The sequence below is a fragment of the Saimiri boliviensis genome, chromosome 17, assembly GCF_048565385.1.
Source record: "Saimiri boliviensis isolate mSaiBol1 chromosome 17, mSaiBol1.pri, whole genome shotgun sequence".
In the NCBI taxonomy this organism is placed as follows: Eukaryota; Metazoa; Chordata; class Mammalia; order Primates; family Cebidae; genus Saimiri; species Saimiri boliviensis.
The window spans coordinates 20,695,271-20,715,892 of NC_133465.1; the positions used below are offsets into that span (position 1 = coordinate 20,695,271).

At 53.1% G+C, this 20,622-nt stretch overlaps 2 protein-coding genes across 2 annotated transcripts in view; one reads left to right on the forward strand and one right to left on the reverse strand.

Moving 5' to 3' along the window:
- Nucleotides 1-19: 19 nt before the first annotated feature.
- On the forward strand, nucleotides 20-6,986 carry MRM3 (mitochondrial rRNA methyltransferase 3). The gene is made up of 4 exons (XM_074388332.1): nucleotides 20-356; nucleotides 728-972; nucleotides 2,811-2,978; nucleotides 5,903-6,986. The coding sequence occupies exons 1-4, from the start codon at nucleotides 43-45 to the stop codon at nucleotides 6,430-6,432; spliced, it is 1,257 nt and encodes a 418-aa protein (XP_074244433.1). The 5' UTR covers nucleotides 20-42; the 3' UTR covers nucleotides 6,433-6,986.
- Nucleotides 6,987-13,623: 6,637 nt separating this feature from the next.
- Nucleotides 13,624-20,622, reverse strand: part of NXN (nucleoredoxin) — a 164,337-nt gene continuing 157,338 nt past the window's right edge. Inside the window, exons 7-8 of the mRNA XM_039476541.2 lie at nucleotides 20,383-20,507; nucleotides 13,624-15,533 (exon numbers count right to left, since the gene is read on the reverse strand). Of these exons, the coding sequence (XP_039332475.1) occupies nucleotides 15,351-15,533; nucleotides 20,383-20,507 (308 nt within the window). The 3' untranslated portion in view covers nucleotides 13,624-15,350. The remainder of the gene's footprint in view (nucleotides 15,534-20,382; nucleotides 20,508-20,622) is intronic.

A 20,622-nucleotide genomic window follows, 5' to 3' on the forward strand; every position in this document is an offset into this window, starting at 1 on the left:
CCGACGGCGCGCTTTCGTGACGCAGCCCAGGTCTCGGGGAAGATGGCCTCGCTGGGGAAACCCGCGCGGTTTGCCTTGATACCATTGCTGCAGGTGGTCCAGGCTTGGGACCTTGGCGCGAGGCGCTGGGTCCGGGCGCTGCGGCGGAGCCCAGTGAAAGTGGTGTTTCCTTCCGGAGAGGTGGTGGAACGGAAGCGTGCTCCTGTGAAGCAGCCCCGCAAGGCAGCATCTGAAGCCAGTGCCCACGAGCCACAAGAGAAACAGCCGCTTGAGGTGTCCCCATCCCACACTCCCAGCACCTGGAAAGAGTCTGGGCTTCGCTACGATAAGGCTTTTCCCGGGGACAGGAGGCTGAGGTGATGTGTTTTTGAGCCCTGTCGAATGTTCTCGTTTCCCTTCCCCTCTCACAGCGGAATCTTAACCTCCGTCTCCCGATGAAGGACTTCTTCCAGTACAGGCCGCTGGATTTTTATTTTGCACAGAGAGCCGAATGAGTGTCTTTGGAATTAGCGTCGGTCTCTCCTTAGCTCTTTGTTGTTGTTGTTTCACCGTGTTGCCCAGGCTGGTCTCGAACTCCTGACCTCAGGTGATTCGCCCGCCTCGGCCTCCCAAAGTGCTGCGATTACAGGCGGGAGCCCTCTCCTTAGCTCTTTATTTCTGTTACAGCTAAGCTTGTCTCAGTAACAAGGATGTTGATAATTACCTGCCTTTTTATTTCCATCTACAGCAGTGTGATGACAATAGTCAAGTCCAGGCCATTTCGGGAAAAACATGGGAAGATCCTGCTGGAGGGTCGCAGGCTTATCGCAGACGCTCTCAAGGCTGGAGCTGTGCCAAAGGTTTTCTTCTTTAGCCGTGTAGAATACCTAAAGGAGCTGCCAGTCGATAAGCTGAAAGGTGTCAGCCTCATTAAGGTGAAATTTGAAGATATCAAGGATTGGTCCGACCTAGTAACGCCGCAAGGAATAATGGGTCAGTGATTACACAGTGTGTCTTAAGGTGTCGAGACCTAGGATTAATTGCTCATACTTGTGTTAGGACAGCAGATTTCACTGAAACTAAACTTAAAATGTTACAATTAGAGAAATATAATTCTCAAACCTGTGTATCTTAGAGTGTTTTCAATGAAAATTGAAATTGTTTTTCACTGTCTTTGCATTGTCGCTCTTTAGTCTCTAGGAAGAACTACTATTCCTCAAATCTTAATTTTTTAGATTACTTCAACTTTTTTTGTCAGATTAAAAATTAAGGAAATGTTGACTAAAAGATTTAGCCCTTTGTTTTTTGCAAAACCTCTGCCCATGTGGTGGTAACTCTCAGCTCCTTCTAGAAGCAGATCTAAGAAGTGAGGTATAAGCCACAATTTATTGCCCTGTTGAGCCCATGAACAGAACCTTGTCTTCTAGGCTGTTTCTTCATTTGGCTGAATCTAACTTAAGGTTTTATTTAACTCTGATGTCAATTAGCAATTACAAAATCTTTTGTCTAAATATGAGTTCTTCATACATTTTTGACATTGAAGTTTTATTTCTGATATGAAAACTGAGTATTTGAACTGTTGGGAGAGGAGATTCTGGGGGGCCATCTCTTGTCTCTAATCCAGTGAGTCACAGGTATCTGCGCCTCTATACTCAGAGTTCTTAGATCCTAGGATGGGGACTTGGATTACTAAAGTACTTAGAGTTACTCATACTAGGTAACTGTATTCTCTTTAGCTACACCCCTCTAATCCCACTCTATGCTTCAGTGAAAGTGTCTTCATTTCCACTGTGCTTGTCACTTGGGGCAAGTATGCTAACAGTGGCCAGCCCATCCTGCAGTTCATCATTATGACTGCTTTCATCATTTACTGGCTTTAAAATCTTTATATTATTGAGCTTATCCTTATGTTACTATATTTTAGATTTCTTTTTTCTTTTTTTTTTTTTTTTTTTTTTTTTTGAGACGGAGTTTTGCTCTTGTTACCCAGGCTGGAGTGCAATGGCGCGATCTTGGCTCACCGCAACCTCCGCCTCCTGGGTTCAGGCAATTCTCCTGCCTCAGCCTCCTGAGTAGCTGGGATTACAGGCACGTGCCACCATGCCCAGGTAATTTTTTGTATTTTTAGTAGAGACGGGGTTTCACCATGTTGACCAGGATGGTCTCGATCTCTCGACCTCGTGATCCACCTGCCTCGGCCTCCCAAAGTGCTGGGATTACAGGCTTGAGCCACCGCGCCCTGCCGATTTCTTTTTTCTTAGATGGAGTCTGGCTCTGTCGCCCAGGCTGGAGAGCAGTGGCACAATCTTGGCTCACTGCAACCTCCGACTCCTGGGTTCAAGAAATTCTCCTGCCTCAGGAGAATTCTCTCGCCTCCTGATTAGCTGGGACTATAAGCACAGGCCACCACGCCTGGCGAATTTTTGTATTTTTAGTAGAGACAGGGTTTCACCATGTTGGCCAGGCTGGTCTCAAACTCCTGACATCCGGTGATCCACCCGCCTTGGCCTCCCAAAGTGCTGGGATTACAGGTGTGAGCCACTGTGCCCAGCCCATATTCATGTATTTTTATGTAACTAAGACCACATAAAGATTGTTAAGTAAATGAAAAGTCAGACTATTCCCCATGCCCACACAAGTAAATAAAATATCAGACTATTCCCCATGTCCACACCACACAAGTGAATGAAAAGTCAGACTATTCCCCATGCCCACACAAGTAAATGAAAAATTAGACTATTCCCCATGCCCACACCACACAAGTGAATGAAAAGCCAGGCTCTTCCCCATGCCCACACCACACAAGTGAACCATCTGTTTTGTTTCCTCAGGGATTTTTGCCAAACCTGACCATGTTAAGATGACATATCCAAAGACTCAGCTTCAGCATTCACTGCCTTTATTATTGATTTGTGACAATCTCCGTGACCCTGGGAACCTGGGGACAATTCTGAGATCTGCAGCTGGGGCAGGCTGCAGCAAAGTGTTACTCACCAAAGGTAAGAGCACCAAAGGCCAGGCATGGCGGCTCACACCTGTAATCTAGCCCTTGGCAGCCAAGGGGGGAGGGTCACTTGAGCACAAGAGTTCAGGACCAGCCTGGGCAACATAGTGAGATGTTGTCTCTACAAAAAAAATAATTAACTTGGTGTGGTGGTGTGTGCCCATAATCCCAGCAACTTGGGAGGCTGAGGTGGGAGGATCGCTTGAGCCTGGGATGTCAAGGTTGCAGTGAGCTCATCACTGTACTCCAGTGACAGAGTAAGACCTTGTCTAAAAACAAAAAACGTGTTACTAGGTGGATTCGTTATTTATTTTTAAGCGATGGGGGTCTTACTGTGTAACCCAGGCTGGGGTTGAACTGGCTCTGGCTCGAGCAGTCCTCCTGCCTCAGCCTCCCAAAGTGCTGGAACTACAGGCAGGGCCACCCTGCCCAGCCAAGTTGGCCATTGTTAGGTGAGCTGGGGCTCTGGGCATATAGACACAGGTTTCATCTTGGGTCTGCCTTCGCTAGCTGTAGCCCTGAGCAGGAGTCCCTTCAGCGTCAGCGTCCTCGTGTGTGAAGTGGGAGCAGTAGCAATCTCACTGGTCATTGTGAGGACTAAGTGAGTTGAAGCACATCAGATACTTCACACCTCACCTTCTGTGCCTGGCACACAAGTAATTCAGTGTTGTCTTCACACCACACCCCCTGTGCCTAGCACACAAGTAACTCAGTAAACGTTGATTCTCTTTTTGAAAAATTACATTTTTTTGTAGAGACAGGGTCTTGCCATGTTGCCCAGACTGATCTCGAACTCCTAAGCTTAAGGGATCCTCCTGCCTCAGCCTCATAAAGTGCTGAGATGATAGATGTTAGCTGCTGTATCCAGCCAGTGTTTATTATCTTTAAAATTATCATGAAACCTGTTAGGCTATTAAAGGACCTCAAATCAATTACAGAAAAGAAATAGATGCCAATTTTAACGCTTGGTTTCTGCTTCTTTATTTAATGATCTTGAGTTCACAAATTGTTGAGTCTACGAGATGTTCCTAACTCTTAAATTCTGAATCCTGTGAAAGGCACCATGTCAACAGCATGTGATTCTGTAGTTGCGATTCATTTCCCTTAGCCTCAGCATGGGTCACATGCGTACACACAGACTAGTTTCATTACATTTTGTCTCTTCCCATCAGAAATGGGGATGAATAGGCTTGTTCTAAACAGAGTTCTAAACTTGCCTAACAGTTGGGGCATGCCTACAATGTCTATTACACCTTGGGGCAGAAGGCACATCCTTCATCAGAGACACCCAAGTCACCAATAAGAGCAAACTAATAGAGGCACCTATTGTTGAGACTCACTCACCCTTGTTGGAGTACGTTTCTATGCCAGTGTGAGAGCTGAGTGCTGGGGTTCCAAGATCGGTACCCTGCTGACTTGCCCCATTATTTAGTGTCCTGATAGCTGTTGTGGGATTTGGAAATCTAAATAATCCAAGCAGTACAGTTTTTACATGGGTAAGAAACAGGGAAAGAAAGTAGGAAATACTTGGTGTGGTGCCCAGTGCCCAGGGCAGGAGGACAACGGGAGAAGCTCCACCAGGCAGAGGGGTGGCCTTGGCTGCTCCTCTCACACAGCTGGGCCCATCTCAGGTCCCTTTCCCCAACCTCTTGGCATATGGCCCAGCTCCCGACTCTGGTTTGCTGCAGGGAGCAGGAAAGCCCGTGGTGGGGGTGCGGGCACTGTTACATCCTGTGTCTCATTCTCCTTTTACTGGCTGGTTTGCCTGGTTAGTCTGTCCTGAGCTTTGACAAATGAACTTTTAAAATGACTTGTCAGGGGAGATGTGCACAGACAGGTTGCCAGGGGATGGTGGCAGGCGATGCAGTCACTGTGAGGCCCACCTGGACTGCTCCCCCAGCCTGCCGGGGGCAAGGAGTGGACCTGGGAAAGGCCAATCTCTAGTGCCTCCCCTGCTCCAGTGCAGGCGGAAGACAAGCCCGGTGGGGCTTCATGAAAGAAGCTGATTCTGTCACGGCTTTGCTTAAGATCCTCAACCGCATGACACTGCCTTCTGATGAAATGTCCAAGTCCCCAACGTCCCACACATGGCCTCCTTTGTATTGGCCTGCCCGCCTCCTGTGCAGCTACACCCCACCTGTTGATTGGCAGGCTCACCTCCTGCGCCGACACACCCCACCCGCTGACTGGCAGGCTCACCTCCTGTACCGCGACACCCCACTGCTGATTGGCAGGCTCACGTCCTGTGCCGACACACCCGACCACTGATTGGCAGGCTCACGTCCTGTGCCGACACACCCCACCCGTTGATTGGCAGGCTCACCTCCTGTGCCGACACACACCCCCCGCGTTGACTGGCAGGCTCACCTTGCTTGCCGTCCTTAGGCACTGCCACTCTCCCCCTTCCTTCCCTAGCTTTGTCCTTTGCCTGCGCCTTCCTCTGAAATGTCCTGTCATTCAAGAGCCAGCTCGATGTCCTGGTCTTTTGGATGGTTTTCCTCGTTGCCCTGCTTTATCCATGGGTTTTCTGTGACTGTGTTCCTGCTTCCTTTACATCAGTTCCTACTGATACTGTAGTCATCTGTTTAAATACCCCAGGGCCACCACCCACTATACCGTGAGTTCCTTGGGGTTGGGGTTTGGAACTTTAATCCTCTGCATCTTCCGCGCAGTGTCTGACCCGTGTGTATGGAGGATGCTGAAGGGATGGATGCAGTCTTTTCAGCACTAGCGGGAGTGACTCCGATAGTCGCTTTACTGGATGCTGTCACAGTCAGAGGCAGAGGTCCCAGCTCTCAAGAAGTCTACCATAGAAGAAAGTCTCTTTATCTTCTGATCCAAAATTAATCTTACTCCAGAGTCCCCTGGTCTGAGAAGATCTGTAAAATCTTGATTGTACCTTGTCTTTTTATTTTCTAGGCTGCGTGGATGCCTGGGAGCCCAAAGTGCTCAGGGCGGGTATGAGCGCACATTTCCAGGTGCCCATCATCAACAATCTGGAGTGGGAAACTGTGCCCAATTACCTGCCCCGTGACACCCGTGTCTATGTGGCTGACAACTGTGGCCGTTACGCCCAGGCTCAGATGTCTACTAAAGCCAGTGACCACGGCTGGGTGTGTGACCGGCGAGCCCTCAAGTCTCACAGGTATGAGGAGGAGGAAGATGGAGAAACTGGGGCCAGTCAGGATTGGCTGCCCGAGGTCGAGGTTCAGAGTTACGACTTGGACTGGACCGAGGCGCCGGCGGCAGTGGTGGTGGGTGGGGAGACCCACGGCGTGAGCTTGGAGTCCCTAGAGTTGGCCGAGAGCACTGGTGGCAAGCGGCTGCTGATCCCTGTCGTGCCCGGCGTGGACAGCCTCAACTCGGCCATGGCGGCGAGCATCCTGCTTTTCGAAGGGAGGAGACAGCTGCGGGTGAGGGCGGAGCACCTGCACAGGAGTCCCCACTGAGAAGGACGCAGAAGCGAGTTCTGCCCGAGGACGCCTCCAGCTCCCGCTGCACCTGCACGCCGTGAGTGAGGAGGCCGGCAGAGTCGGTGACTGTGGCCCATGTCCAGGGGCAGGTGTGATGCCATCATATGGTTAGAGGAAAAATAAGAACTTCCTCGGATGGAACAGGTCAGAGTTCTTCCTGAGGCCTCCCGTCATATCACTGATCTCGAGGTTTTAATCTTTTTCCTTGGTGACAACACAGATAGATGATCCACGTGGCTCTGTGTGTTTTTAAACATTGTCCACCAAGAAGCATTTCGTGGCCGGAAAGTTCCTGAGGCATCCTCCTGGGCAGGGAGTAGTCCTCTCCACCAGCTGGTGGGTGTTTCCTGGGCAGGGAGGAGTCCTCTCCACCAGCTGGTGGGTGTTTCCTGGGCAGGGAGGAGTCCCCTCCACCAGCTGGTGGGTGTTTGTGATCACGAGTTGTAGGTCTCGGCCACACCACTCACAGCTCATCACTGGTTGGTGGAAAGTGAACGATGAGTAGCGGACATTAAAAGTTGCCTTTGTGAGACTGGTGTGTCTCAGTGCCTGTGCCATGCTTGGCCTGTGAGGAGGCCATGGCTGAGGGAGGGGGGCTGGGGGCACGGCATCCGGTAGCTCTTCTCTGGGCTCAGATTGTCGGTTTGAGATCGTTCAGGCCTTCACTGAGCCACTGTGTAGCCGTAGAAACAGCTTGGGTCAACAGGCCGTGTCAGATCGCCTTGGCACCTCTGCAGATACCTTTTTGAGGACTTTGCAGAATATCAAAGTCTGCAGCCTGACCCAGCATTTGTCCAGGAAGCGTCACTGTTTTCTGGCTCCCTGTTAGTCCTTCCCGTGGTGAACTGTGATGCTCACCTACACCTCCTCCCTGATGCTTAGAGACCACAGTACAACACGGCAGGAGGCCCCCCGCTGTTCTCTCAGCCTGGGGGGGACCAGGGCAAGCTGGGTCTTTGTCTACCAGGGGCTAAGCCAGGATGTAGCCAGGCTGTCGGGGCAAGAGCTGATGGCAATCGCTGTATTTATAAGGGACTGTGGGAACGGGGTGGGTGGAGGATGGGACTGACTTTAAGCACTGCTTTTTGTCCACACAGTACATGGTTGCAGCTGGAGGCGGCACTGGAGTGTCGTTTCCCCACAGCCTCCTGCCCAGCGGCTCCTGTGATGGTGTGGAGTCTGGGAGTCCCTCAGCTGCTCACTTAGGGAGGGCAAGTGTGTTGCTGCTGTGCCCAGGAGAATCCTTGCCCCCACCCCTTCTGCTCTCCCCACTTCCTAGTAAAACTTCCTCTCGGGGAAGCAAATGACCAGGCATGATGCATGTGCCGAGGGGCATGTTGGGCTCGATTTGGGATGTCTCAGAGGAGGGGTGTGTGCAGGGATCCTCCCTGGCTGGGCAGCCTGAACATCTGCTCCGGAGCCCTGCTGGGGTCTGGGTCTTCCTAGAGCTGCACACACACCACAGCCCACCACACACCACTGCTCACAAAGGCCGGGCAGAGCCTGCGGCTTCACTGCAGAGTTGACGCGGACAGGCTGAAAGGCGGCTGAAGAACGCAAATTCATTCGCTCCAGTCTCCCTAGACAACTCAGGCAAGAGTCACAGGAAGGAAGCTCACACCTTTCCAGCCTGAAACCAGTCTCCTGTGATTGGTTCCCTGGCTTATACTCCCACTGATTTTTGTTACAAAATAACAATGAAAGAATAAACCATATATTTTCTTATCCTTGTTTAGAAAAACCATGTAAAACACTGGCAAATTATTCTACGCCCCTTTTATCCTCCTGGGTGTAAGAGGAAAAAGAAATTCACACCCCATTGCTTTAGAGTCCATGCCTTAGGTGCAGTGTCTTGAGTTCACTTTATGTATTCATGGGTATAATTTAGTAGGAGGTGAGGGAGGGTGCAGACTAGAGGCGATGTCCTTTCTTCAGTGAATACAGGGGAGCAGATGGTTGTTACTTGCTGAGTGATACTGGAAAACACTACGTTTGAGGCCATTTGTTCTGTGACCATTTCCCCAGTAAACAGGAACAAAAACGAGTAACATTTGGCAGGGAAAACACTGCTTGGCCGAGAGAGAGAGGAGAGAGAGAGAGAGAGAGAAAGACAGACAGACAGAGACAGACCCTGTCGACGCTGGCCAGGCTCCTGCGTCTTTGTGTGGCAACGTCGCTGTCACGGTGGCGTCTGCCGGGAGGGGGCAGGCTATGCCTCCAAAACCACCCAGTGCTGAAGGGCAGGGCTTCGAGTTTTCTAGATTTAAATCCTTGAAAAGGGAGGAAATGAGGATGGAGTCGCACCCACCAGAGAGTGTTTTCCAAGCTGTCTGTGCTCCAGGGTGCGAACGCTGAAGACCCGTCCCGACTGCCCCACACGATCTCAGCAGCAGAAAGAACCTGGAGCACGGGAGGGCATGGGAACGAGAGGACAGAAACGGGAAGGGGCAGGAAAACCCAGCACAACTTTTCTCCATGCCTGGAGCCTCTGAAAAAGCAATGCTGGGCAAAGCATGGACGTCCAGATGTGCCTGGAGCTCACGATGGATGCCCACCGGCCGGCCCTTTGGTTCCTGCTCCAGGGCAGAAGGTGCTGAAATCACTCTCCTTTGCCCCCACCCAGGCTCCTGGCTGGGACCCTGGCCAGTAAGGTCCAGAGGAGACACAGCTCTCTGCAGACTTGCAGTTCACCTGGGACCTTCCACCGCTGGCTGCGGGGCTGAGTAATCCCAGATGTCCACACCAGCCATACGAGACCACGCTTAGCCCCACTGTCACCCTTCTACCACACACAGCCCCTAGACGCACACCCCATCCAAGGTTCCAGGACTTGCGCTGAAAATCACCAGCTGCACTGCAGGGCCCAGGGCTCCCTTGACCAAGCCACCTCTCCCTCAGGAGCGGGCCTGACAGACCCACCTGTTTTTGTTTTTTTTTTTTTGAGATGGAGTTTCGCTCTTGTTGCCCAGGCTGGAGTGAGATGGCTTGATCTCGGCTCACCGCAACCTCTGCCTCCTGGGTTCAGGCAATTCTCCTGCCTCAGCCTCCCGAGTAGCTGGGATTACAGGCACGTGCCACCATGCCCAGCTAATTTTTTGTATTTTTTAGTAGAGACGGGGTTTCACCATGTTGACCAGGATGGTCTCGATCTCTTGACCTCGTGATCCACCTGCCTCGGCCTCCCAAAGTGCTGGGATTACAAGTGTGAGCCACCGCGCCTGGCCCCACCTGTTTTTGTTTTTTAGGGAAACATGTTGCCACCTTAAAAATTCCACGATTGGCCGGGCGCGGTGGCTCACGCCTGTAATCCCAGCACTTTGGGAGGCCGAGGCGGGTGGATCACGAGGTCGAGAGATCGAGACCATCCTGGTCAACATGGTGAAACCCCGTCTCTACTAAAAGTGCAAAAAATTAGCTGGGCATGGTGGCACGTGCCTGTAATCCCAGCTACTCAGGAGGCTGAGGCAGGAGAATTGCCTGAGCCCAGGAGGCAGAGGTTGCAGTGAGCCGAGATCGTGCCATTGCACTCCAGCCTGGGTAACAAGGGCGAAACTCCGTCTCAAAAAAAAAAAAAAATTCCACGATTGTATTTCCTCTATTTTCTTTTTCTTTTCTTTTCTTTTTTTTTTTTAGATGGGAGTCTTGCCATGTTGCCTAGGCTGGTCTTGAACTCCTGGCCTCAAGCTATCCTCCTACTTTGGCCTCCCAAAGTTCCGGGCCTCCCACTGCACCCGCCGTGTTTCCCGTTTTCATCAGTGCAGTGAGTGCACACCTGTAATAAGCTGGAAGCCAAGTTAAGGGGTGAGCTGGTTTACTGCTCAGGATGATTGATGTCTCTGAACTAAGGAGCCATGCTACAATCTAGCAGCTGAGACAGCAGGTGAATCCAAGTCCTCCTGAAAGCCTCAGGAAGTCTGGGTGACACTCGGCGGCCAAGCGTGACGGAGAATCCCCAATACCTTATGGATGGGGTCAGGCCTGTTCTTACCACACTCAAAATGCGGCTTCCTGGATTGTCTTGTAGAGAAAAGCCACTTTTTTCAGTTGCAGCCTGAGCTGGTATGGGCCACAGCCAAGGCTCCTGCTTCCTCAGGATGCAGGAAGGGGGCCGGCTGTGGTGGCTTCATGCCAGTAATTCCCAGCACTTTGGGAGGCTGAAGCAGGCAGATCACCTAAGGTCAAGAGTTTGAGACCAGCCTGGTCAATATGGTGAAACTCCGTCTATTAAAAATACAAAAATTAGCCAAGCGTGCTAGTGAGCACCTGTAGTCCAGCTACTCAGGAGGCTGAGACAGGACAACTGCTTGAATCCAGGAGGTGGAGACTGCACCACTGCACTCCAGCCTGGGTGACGAGAGTGAAACTCTTCTTAAAAAAAGAAAAATGCAGGAAGGGAACAAGGTCGGGAGGGAGGAGCCGATGGCAGCAGCAAGGTCTGGCCTCAGCCTCCCTGCCTGCTCCTCTGAGAGGCCAAGGGTGGGGCACACCAACTGACCACCAGCCTGCTGAGTGGCTCTTCCCTGGCTGGGGACGGATTTCCGTGTCCTCTGACGGTCAAGAGAGATTGATTTTTTGGCCCTGGGCCCTAGGGTCATGTCTCCTGCTGTATCCTGGTTCTAGCACATGTGGGAGACTTACTCATGTATGTGAGGCGTGAGCACCCAGGAATCCGGACCAGAGGCTGTCTCTGCCTCTGGGTTGCACACTGGGAACAGAGGCTTTCATGCATTAACAGAAACCCAACAGTTCCACGCAAACCTCCCAGCACATTCTCTGGCTTGGGAAGTATTTCAAAGCATGAAGGGGTGAGCCACACTTATGCCTTGAGAGATGACAGTTGGCCTACTCACCTGTCTTGATGTCCTCATAGATGTACCTGCAACACCCTGATGTTATATTCCCAGCACTAAGCATGAAGCTGTCAACAGCTGTTTCTTCCCAATTTATTTTCCCTTGAGCAGCCTGGAGGAAGCAAGGCAGCTGCTCCCGCCTTGGCAGCAGCCGTGAGGCCTGTAGGCTGGCGCGCACCTCTTTCATTCAGCTGCTTCGGGGCAAACTAGAAAGATCCTTCTGAGCTCACGGCCACCTGCTCAGTCCTTGGCTCCCAAAGCAGCCTCCAGAGAGAAGCTGGAGGAGGCAGTCCGGAACTCCAGAACCTCTGGGCCCACAGGCACGGCCACCCGCAGCGTGTGCGACAGTGGCGCTCCAGCCCTAGCGGGCATGCATGGGCCTGGCCCGGCAACGGCGCCCTCCCAGCGCTACGGTTCCCAGCGTGCAGGGTTTCCACGCACACGTCCTCCTACGCATCGCGGTTCTCGTCCTGAGCCTGCCGCGCCACCGCGTCTTAGGTCCCGCGGATCGGCTCCCGGGCCCATCCTGCTAAGGCTGCACTGCTGCTGAATTCAGTTTGCTGTCCTAGAGCAAGGCAGCAGGAGGGAGAACAGCTTTCCAGTGTCTTTAATTAGGCAACAGGGAAAAACAGTCTGGCTGAAAGTGACTGTCTGAAGCGTGGCCGGTGCCAGCACAGAACCGGCTCCCTGCGCTCTGATCAGTGACTTCAAGGACATGCCAAGGGGCGAAAGGGACAGCAGGAAGTCAATCGCTCAGGAAGAGCAGCTGGTTTTCGTCACCGGACGTGCCAGTCCCAAACATATGCTTTTCCCTTTTCTTTAAATTACTTTTTCCTCCCCCATTTAGGAATTCAATGTGGAAAACACACCCTTTTTCTTAAACAGACTTTTAATGCTGGGAGACAGGTTAAAAAGCAACAACAGGCCGGGAGCAGTGGCTCACGCCTGTAATCCCAGCACTTTGGGAGGCTGAGGTGGGTGGATCACCTGAGGTCGGGAGATCAAGACCAGCCTGGCCAACATGGATAAACCCCGTCTCTACTAAAAATATGAAAATTATCTGGGCGTGGTGGTGCGTGCCTGTAGTCCCAGCTACTTGGGAGACTGAGGCAGGAGAATCGCTTGAACCCAGGAGGTGAAGGTTGCAGTGAGCCGAGATCGCACCACTGCACTCCAGCCTGGGCAACAGAGTGAGGCTCCGTCTCAAAAAAAAAAGTAAAGAAAAGGAAAATAACCCTCATCTCTGCTGTGAGAATGGGCAGATGGGATCTGGAAGTCACTGTGGATCTCGGGTGGATTTTGACAGCTGCCCCGGCCTCCACCTGCAGGGCATGGGTTCCCTGTCGGCTGGAGGAGCCCCTGAATCCGTCACAGCTGGTGTTTAACCTGCTTCCAATTAGCAACAAGAATCTCAAGGTACTCTGGAGCTGCTCGGTGGGAATTATCACGCCACACACACTGCCTGCATCAGTGACCTTTACATCTCCCTCACCATCGATCCCCAACATTCAGAAGCGATTCTTCCCTAATGATTTCCCACAAAGTAGCCACCGTATAACCCTGAACCTTTGGAGTACACCTCCCCCACGGATCTTAAGGAACCTACAAATCCACTCTGCAAGGGGAATTCTGGTGTCGAGACCAGCTGCAATGACTTACAGCAACCCCTCGCTGGACTCTGTTCCTTCTGCCGCAAAGGTAAGCAGCTGCTAAGAGAACCCACCTTTCTTCCAAGGCCATCATGATACAGGGCGTAGACAGAAATCTGCCATCGCCCACATTCCGGTCAGCCACATTCATCTTGGACTCCCATCCACCCTGACCCCTAAGGGAGGCGCTGGAAGAGCCCCAGAGAAGTCCCGAGCCCTGCGACTAGCTGGGTTTCGGGGTCTCTCACTCTTGCCCCATTCTCCACAAGGAGACCTGTGTGTGATTCCTCATGTTTCCCCAGCCGGCTTTCTCGGGGTTCAGAGCACTTTGGCCTCTGTAGGGAGGAAGTGGGTAAGAATGTCCACAATGAGGTATGCAACCTAAGGATTCACCCTTCGTCCAGGGCCAAGTCCAACCGGCAGAGATGGTGGCCAGAGCTCCAGCAGGGATCTGTGTCTGGCACTGCGATCCAAGTGAGCTTCATGGCTGCTGGACACCAAGAAGTTTCGACGGACGACTAGCTACGTCATGCGGGTCTCAGAACTTCACATACACAGTCCCCAGGTATCTGATGGGAGGCTCTCTATGCCCTGCCCTCCACCACCCACCCGACAGAGCACAGCACAAGCGAAAAAGCCTTTTGCTACTAAGGACAGGAAAGACCCCGTGGTGGAAAAGGCCCAGAGATGCCTGCTTTATTTCCTACTGAGCGATCGCATTTCAGGCCAGCAACATCACATCACAAGTCTAACTGCCAACTAACTTTATACCTCTCAACTACAAATCAACAATCCAATTCAGCAAGGAGCAAGTGTCAACAGCTCGTTCAGGGGTGGGGGCTGGATTTTCCAAATAAAGTCTTGGTTGGCAGTCCTGAGTGGAGCCAAGGGTAACGCCCAGAGTTGTTTTGAGTCCCCGACACCTGACTGAGGCCAAAGCCATCCATCCCCAGTCCTGAGAACAGAGTTGCTGTTTCTCTCTCAGTGTCAGGTCAGGCCCCCTAAGAGGCCGGCAAGCTACCTGGGCCTCGAGGTCCACTGGCGGCTGCCATGCCCTCCACCCTCGCTCCACCCTACGGCACAGCTCCTGCTGGTGCTCAGGAAAATTCGAGGCTTCTGGTAATTTCTCATCTTTGTAGTTCTGCTTAGAAAAGAAAAGGGGGCCAGGCACGATGGCTCACACCTATAATCCCAGCACTTTGAGAGGCCCAGATGAATAGATCACTTGAGGTCAGGAGTTCCAGACCAGCCTAACATGGTGAAACCCCGTCTCTACTAAAAATGCAAAAATTAGCCGGGCATGGTGGTACATGCCTGTAATCCCAGCTACGAGTGAGGCTGAGGCAGGAGAATCGCTTGAACCTTGGGGGCGGAGGTTACAGTGAGCCAAGATTGCACCATTGCACTCCAGTCTGGGCAACAGAGCAAGACTCCGTCTCAAAAAGGAAAAAAAGGGGGGGAATGATGGGGTAATGGAACGTGGGCATGGGTACCTCAGCAGAGTTCAGTGGCCTCCGGCACAGAGCTGGGTGGAGTCAGAGGCCTGTGCTGGTCCCGAGCTGCTCCTCTAAGAACCCTGGACTAAGTTTCCTGGGAAGATGTCCAAGGAGAGGGATTTGTCAACAAAATTTTAAGATGGTAGGAGCTGTTTGTATGAGCAGGTGGAGACTTGGGGAAGGTCAAGGTCAAGGAAGAAAGATAAGGAGTAAGAAGCTCTCATCACGAGGTGGGAGCTCCATAAAAACAAGCCGTTACTGTATGAACCATTACCTTAGCTACACTTTTTTCTCACCCAAAAGAAACTCCACAAGCTTCTTTCCGCATTTGGAGATGCCCTGCCCAGGAACACGTGGATGGGCTGCTGCTTTCCCGCAGACCTGGAAAGACTGTGTCACTCAGAAAAAGATGTTCTCACCCGAGCTCTAAGCTGAGGCCACTGAGACCCAGGCCCTTTCTCGGCTCCCGTCACACAGGTGTCACCCGGCGGTTCCCCTCTGGCTGTCCGGGGCTGCGTGTGCGTGCTGGTGCCACAGTCAGCTCCCGAGCCCTGGGCCACTGGCCCTCCACGTTCACTCTGCCCCAGAAGACCCTGGCAGAGCCTTCACCAAACCCTACTGACTTTGCGAGAGCGATGCCATCCCTGCTCTGGCCGGGCTGGGCCATCCCATGCTCCCAAACACGGGAGCCTCCTAACATGGCAGATTCTGCTGCTGCTGGATTCTGCACCCCGGGGTGCTGCTGAGGAGTTTAACGCAGAGACAAGGCACCACAGAGAGGTTGGACACTTGGGTTGTGTGATTCGGGACACGCTGGGTAGGTCCAAGGGCGGAGGGAAGGAGGGGAGGAGGAGGAGAAGGCGGAGTTTTAAATAATGTCTCAGGAGGCCGCAGCCACACTAGATGGGCTCAGGCTTGAGCTTCTCTGCTAGGAAGTCATTCACAAAGGCCTCCACGATGGCGGGGGTGATCTCCTCCACGTCCATCACATACTTGGCCCGGGCCGACATGTCCAGGATGGTGAGCAAAGGGGCAGCCTCGGGCAGGTTGGTGTAGTCTCGCAGGGAGTCAGTCATGTCGTCCTGAGGTCGGCGGGAGGGAGAGAAAACCAACAAGCTTTAAAGAAAGGAGGTGGAGAGGCCCCCGGCCTGGCTCCCCAGGCATGGCAGCTCCCTCACCCTGAAGCACAGGCTTTCCCGAGGAAAGGGGGGCCCAACATGGGAACCAGAGACCTGCCCTGCCTCTGGGAGGAAGGGGCTGTTTTGTAAAATTCCCTCTTTGCATCCGCCCCCCAGACCACTAGGTAAGTCATCTGCATTTAGTTATTCACATATTTATTAGCATCAATGCCATTTTAACACATCCTCAGCATTTTGGAAATGTCACATCCTTTTTTTTTTTTGAGATGGAGTGCAGTGGTGCAATCTCAGGTCACTGAAACCTCTGCCTTCCAAGTTCAAGCAGTTCTCCTGCCTCAGCTTCCCAAGTAGCTGGGATTACAGGCGCCCATCACCACTCCCAGCTAATTTCTGTATTTTTAGTAGAGACGGGATTTCGGCATGTTGGCCAGGCTGGTCTCAAACTCCTGACCTCAGGTGATCCGCCTCCCAAAGTGCTGGGATTACAGGCGCCCGCCACCATGCCCAGCTATTTTTTTTTTTTTAACATTTTTAGTGGGTGCCTGGTTTCACCATGTTGGCCAGGCTGGTCTCAAACTCGACCTCAGGTGATCCCCCCCCACCTTGGCCTCCCAAAGTGCTGAGATGACAGATGTGAGCCACCGCGTCCAGCCTAGAAATGTCATAGCTTCTGATGGTTTATTTTTGTAACCAACTGTCAATGATTTGCAGCCCCACTGTGGGTTATCTGAGGCCAATCTGGACTTCAGCTCTGGAATGGTTTTAAACAGAAACAGCTCAGTGTCCTCCAACCTCCACCCCTGTGGTTTCAGGAGGGACCGGAGCTGCAGAGCTGGCCAGTTCAGAAGACATGGCTGCTGAAGCCCATGCAGGTTTACACTGCCTCCCTGTACTTCTCTGAGAAGGAAGCTGGCACTTATCCTGCATGCCCAGCAGCTGTCCAGGGCAATTTCCCTAACACCAGGTACAGCCTTGTGCACTTACAAAGGCAAACACAGAAATCCAAGGAGAGAGGATTTGTAAGGGAACTACCTTGTTTTCTTTTTTGGCGGGGAGACAGAGTTTCATTCTGTCACCCAGGCTGGAGTGCAGTGGTGCGATCATAGCTCACTGCAGCCTCACCTCCTGGGCTCAAGCTATCCTCCCAAGTAGCTGGCACTACAGGCATGCACCACCATGCCTGGCTAGTTTTTGCATATTTTGGAGAGGGGGGTTTTCGCCATGTTGCCCAGGCTGGTCTCGAACTCCTAGGCTCAAGTGATCTACCCACCTCAGCCTCTGAAAGTCCTGGGATTACAGGCGTGAGCCACTGCACCGAGCCAGAGCTGCCATCTGAGACCAATCTTTGCACTGTGGACTTTCACTGGTGGGTAACAGAAACTGGAGTTGGAAACCTACCCTGGGGTTGTTTCACTGCAAATGTAAATACTCTGAAGGGAATGAAACACCTGAGCCCTCCTGTAGAGAAAGGGCTTGGGGTATTCCTGACCTTCCATGGTGGGGAGCAGGAGGCATAAAATTAACCAGTTTCTGAGGCAAGTACAGTCCTTTCTCAAAAGGAATCCTTAGGAAGGCTGTTAGTGAGGGTCTGTCCCTCACCCCATTCTGGAGGCAGCAAGCACTTCCCAGCACTGCAGGGCCACTCAGCACCTCTTCACTCTTTACCCAGTTCAGGCCTCCATGTGAGCCAATAAAAGAGCGTGGGCACCTGGCAAACACGTCCATCTAAGTCCCACTGGGAGGCCCAGACCAAGCCAAGCACTGTGCTGCCTCCCTCTCGGCTCCCTGCAGCAAACCACAGGAAAGTAGAGTGCGGTGGCCAATCTCGGCTCACTGCAACCTCCACCTCCCAGGTTCAAGCAATTCTGCCTCTGCCTCCAGAGTAGCTGAGATTACAGGCACCCGCCACCATGCCCAGCTACTCCTTGTATTTTTAGTAGAGACGGGGTTTCTCCATGTTGGCCAGGCTGGTCTCGAATTCCTGACTTCAGGTGATCAGCCCGCCTCAGCCTCCCAAACTGCTGGGATGACAGGGTGAGCCGCCGTGGCCGGACACAGAGGCGAATTTTAATACTACGAAGATCTCATAAGGGCTGACATCTGCCTGCCACTGGGATGGGATCAAGACAGGATAGATGGGTGCCCTTCACCCTGGTAACCCAGGGCTGGAGTTCTGGGCTCAGGAGGGCTCTGTGGACGCCTTCCTGCTGTGCCTACCCCTCTTCCATGATGGCTTGCTTCTCAACATGACAGAATGGGACTAGGAGTGCCACCAAGGCCACAAGCCCAGGCGAAGCTCAGGAAGAACGGCAGCCACGTGGGGTCCTCGGCGTATAATAACTGCACTGGCCCTCTAGGTATAATAACCTAGCTTCTGCTAGCCTGACTGACTCCATCTTAGCTTCTCCCTCTGTGCCTCGGCCCCTCAGGTGCATTACTGGGTCAGGCTGCACTCAAAACTCTGAACCATGAAGAGTGATTCACACTGTTCACAGCTCCTGTAACCACTGCACTCAAAGCTCTGAACCGTTGAGAGTGATTCACACTGTTCACAGCTCCTGTAACCACTGCACTCAAAACTCTGAACCATGAAGAGTGATTCACACTGTTCACAGCTCCTGTAACCACTGCACTCAAAGCTCTGAACCATTGAGTGATTCACACTGTTCACAGCTCCTGTAACCACTGCACTCAAAGCTCTGAACCGTTGAGAGTGATTCACACTGTTCACAGCTCCTGTAACCACTGCACTCAAAGCTCTGAACTGTTGAGAGTGATTCACACTGTTCACAGCAACTGTAACCACTGCATTCATAGCTCTGAACCGTTCAGAGTGATTCACACTGCTCACAGCTCCTATAACCACTGCACTCAAAGCTCTGAACTGTTGAGAGTGGTTCACACTGTTCACAGCTCCTGTAGCCACTGTAACCATGCCCTGCTTGGCAAGTCTATCTGCTCCTCTGAATACCCTCCTTGGGGATTGAGTGTATGGAAAGTTCCCCCTGCTACCCTCCCACTTGATGACTGTATGGAAATACCCTTGGCAACCAGCAATCCTGGAAACCTCCTGCTCCTGGTTACCAGCCTCCTTATCTAACCTGCTTTTCTGTCTCTGTACAGTTCCGCTTCAGCTAGGCTCCCCCTCCCCTACCTACATCAAGGTAGAAAGGGGAATCAAGCCCCTTCCTCGGGGTCAAGAGAATTTTGAGTGTTAGCCATCTCTCTGTGGCCGACAAATAAACAACTCTTAATTTGGAACTCAGAGTGTGGTGCTTTGCTTCTAACTCACTCAGTTACAACAGAGGCTTCCTGCCACCCTCGAGGCCTCCCAGAGTCCCACTGGCCTCTCTGCTCCCTGCCTACCCCATGACTCTGGCAAGTCACTTCCTTCTCCAGGCCCAAGTCTCATCCCCTGTGAAGTAGATTTGATGATGGCTCCCAACACGGGCTGACTGAGGGGTCCATGAACCACAGCACTCCCAGCCCAGCCAGGCAGGAGCAGCAAACAGCCCTGGAGCAATCCCTCACCTGCCCTGAACCTTCCTCCCAGCACACAGCCCTGGAGCTGCCCCTCACCCACCCTGAACCGTGCCTCCCTCCCCTGTGAAACAGGAAGACAACTCTTCCCAGCCGGAAGGCAGGAGTGAAGAGACAGCCTGGGAGAAGCACGTACTCCATGCCTGGGTTATCGAACACCTGCACGTGCTCCTTCCACACACACCTCTAAAGGCTGCCCCAGCCTGCACCCAGCCCTGGCTGCTGTGCAGAGCCACTCTGCAGGGTTAGAGTTTACTACATAGGGCACAGCCTCCCCTGGGGCTGGGCTTTGTGTGCAGAGGCTGGTGTGGCCCCAAGGCAGGGCCTGTGAGCCTCTCTGTTCCCCTCCAACCCAAGTGAGCATGGCTGGGCAGGTGACTGGGGCCGCCTGGGAGGGGCCTGGGGCTGGGCAGGGCCAGCTACTGTGGAAGGGATAAATGGGTGGCTCCGGGTGTCTGGTGTCTCCTCAGCCTCTTCTGGGACCCAAACACAGTGTGAAATTAGCCCAGGGCTCTGACCAACTGGAGGTACAGATGGGTGGATAGAGGGGAGGGGGCAGGGGCAGTCAGTGTCTGTAGGGTGGGCGGCGGTGAAGCATGTGAGGAGGTGGCTCCCAGACTGGAGGAGCTCAGGTGCCAATACTGAGCTGGCTGAGTCACAGAGACGCCCTGTCTGCAGGGTGCTGGGTTGGGGTCCCAGGCCCTGGATAAAGGGACACTTGTGGGTAGACCCACTTTCTCACCCTGTGAAACACCTCCTGCCTGGTCCAGCCCCACTGGAGCCCTCGAAGGGGCAGCCTGGGTGAAAGGTCGGGAATGGCAGCTATTTCCAGCCTCAGTGCTCACAGGGTTGGCGGGGTGACTGCAGGGTGAGTGGTGGCTGCAGCCAGATCCCTATGGTGAGATGGGCCCGCTCTGCAGGGAGGAGGCCCTAGTGCAGCATCCTATGAGGCCTCAGGGGCCTGGCTGTGACCAGCACCTAGGGAGGGTGTGGAGCACACTGCGGCCATGGCGCCTTTCCCAGCAGTGCGGGTGCGAAGCAGCCCCTGGGGGGAGGGCTCCAAGCAGAGCAGGCGAGAAGGACGGGAAGAGGAAGCTGCAGGGTAGGAAACGGTTTTCCAGGGTGAATGATCTCTTTTTCTTGCCACATTTGTCTGTGGGCTCTCTCAGAAGCACAGGCCACCCTGACCCTGGGGTCCTTTCAGGCAGCCCTGGGAGCCAGCCCTGGGGGCTAAGCCTCCCTCCACACTCACCTCCCCGGCTACAAAGAACAGAAGCGGCGCCTCCTCCTCTTTGGCTTTGTATTTGGCAATGATTTTCTCTGCTATTGGCTGAATCAGCTGCTTGGCTGCCTCGGATTCTCCGTCATCCTCAGAATCTATGATGGGGGTCATGAGAAAAAAAGATGGGAAGAAACGCTGGCTTGTCAAATAGAGCAGTGCCCGCCAAGTGGGCCTGAGCTGCAACAACGCCCACGTGGGCAGCCCCAGAAT

Bases quoted from the DNA above. Each gene is read 5' to 3' on its own strand.
- MRM3 (XM_074388332.1), top strand. From the start codon at position 43: ATGGCCTCGCTGGGGAAACCCGCGCGGTTTGCCTTGATACCATTGCTG. The intron at 357-727 runs GTGATGTGTTTT...TTCCATCTACAG, and splicing joins CCCGGGGACAGGAGGCTGAG to CAGTGTGATGACAATAGTCA. The intron at 973-2,810 runs GTCAGTGATTAC...TTGTTTCCTCAG, and splicing joins AACGCCGCAAGGAATAATGG to GGATTTTTGCCAAACCTGAC.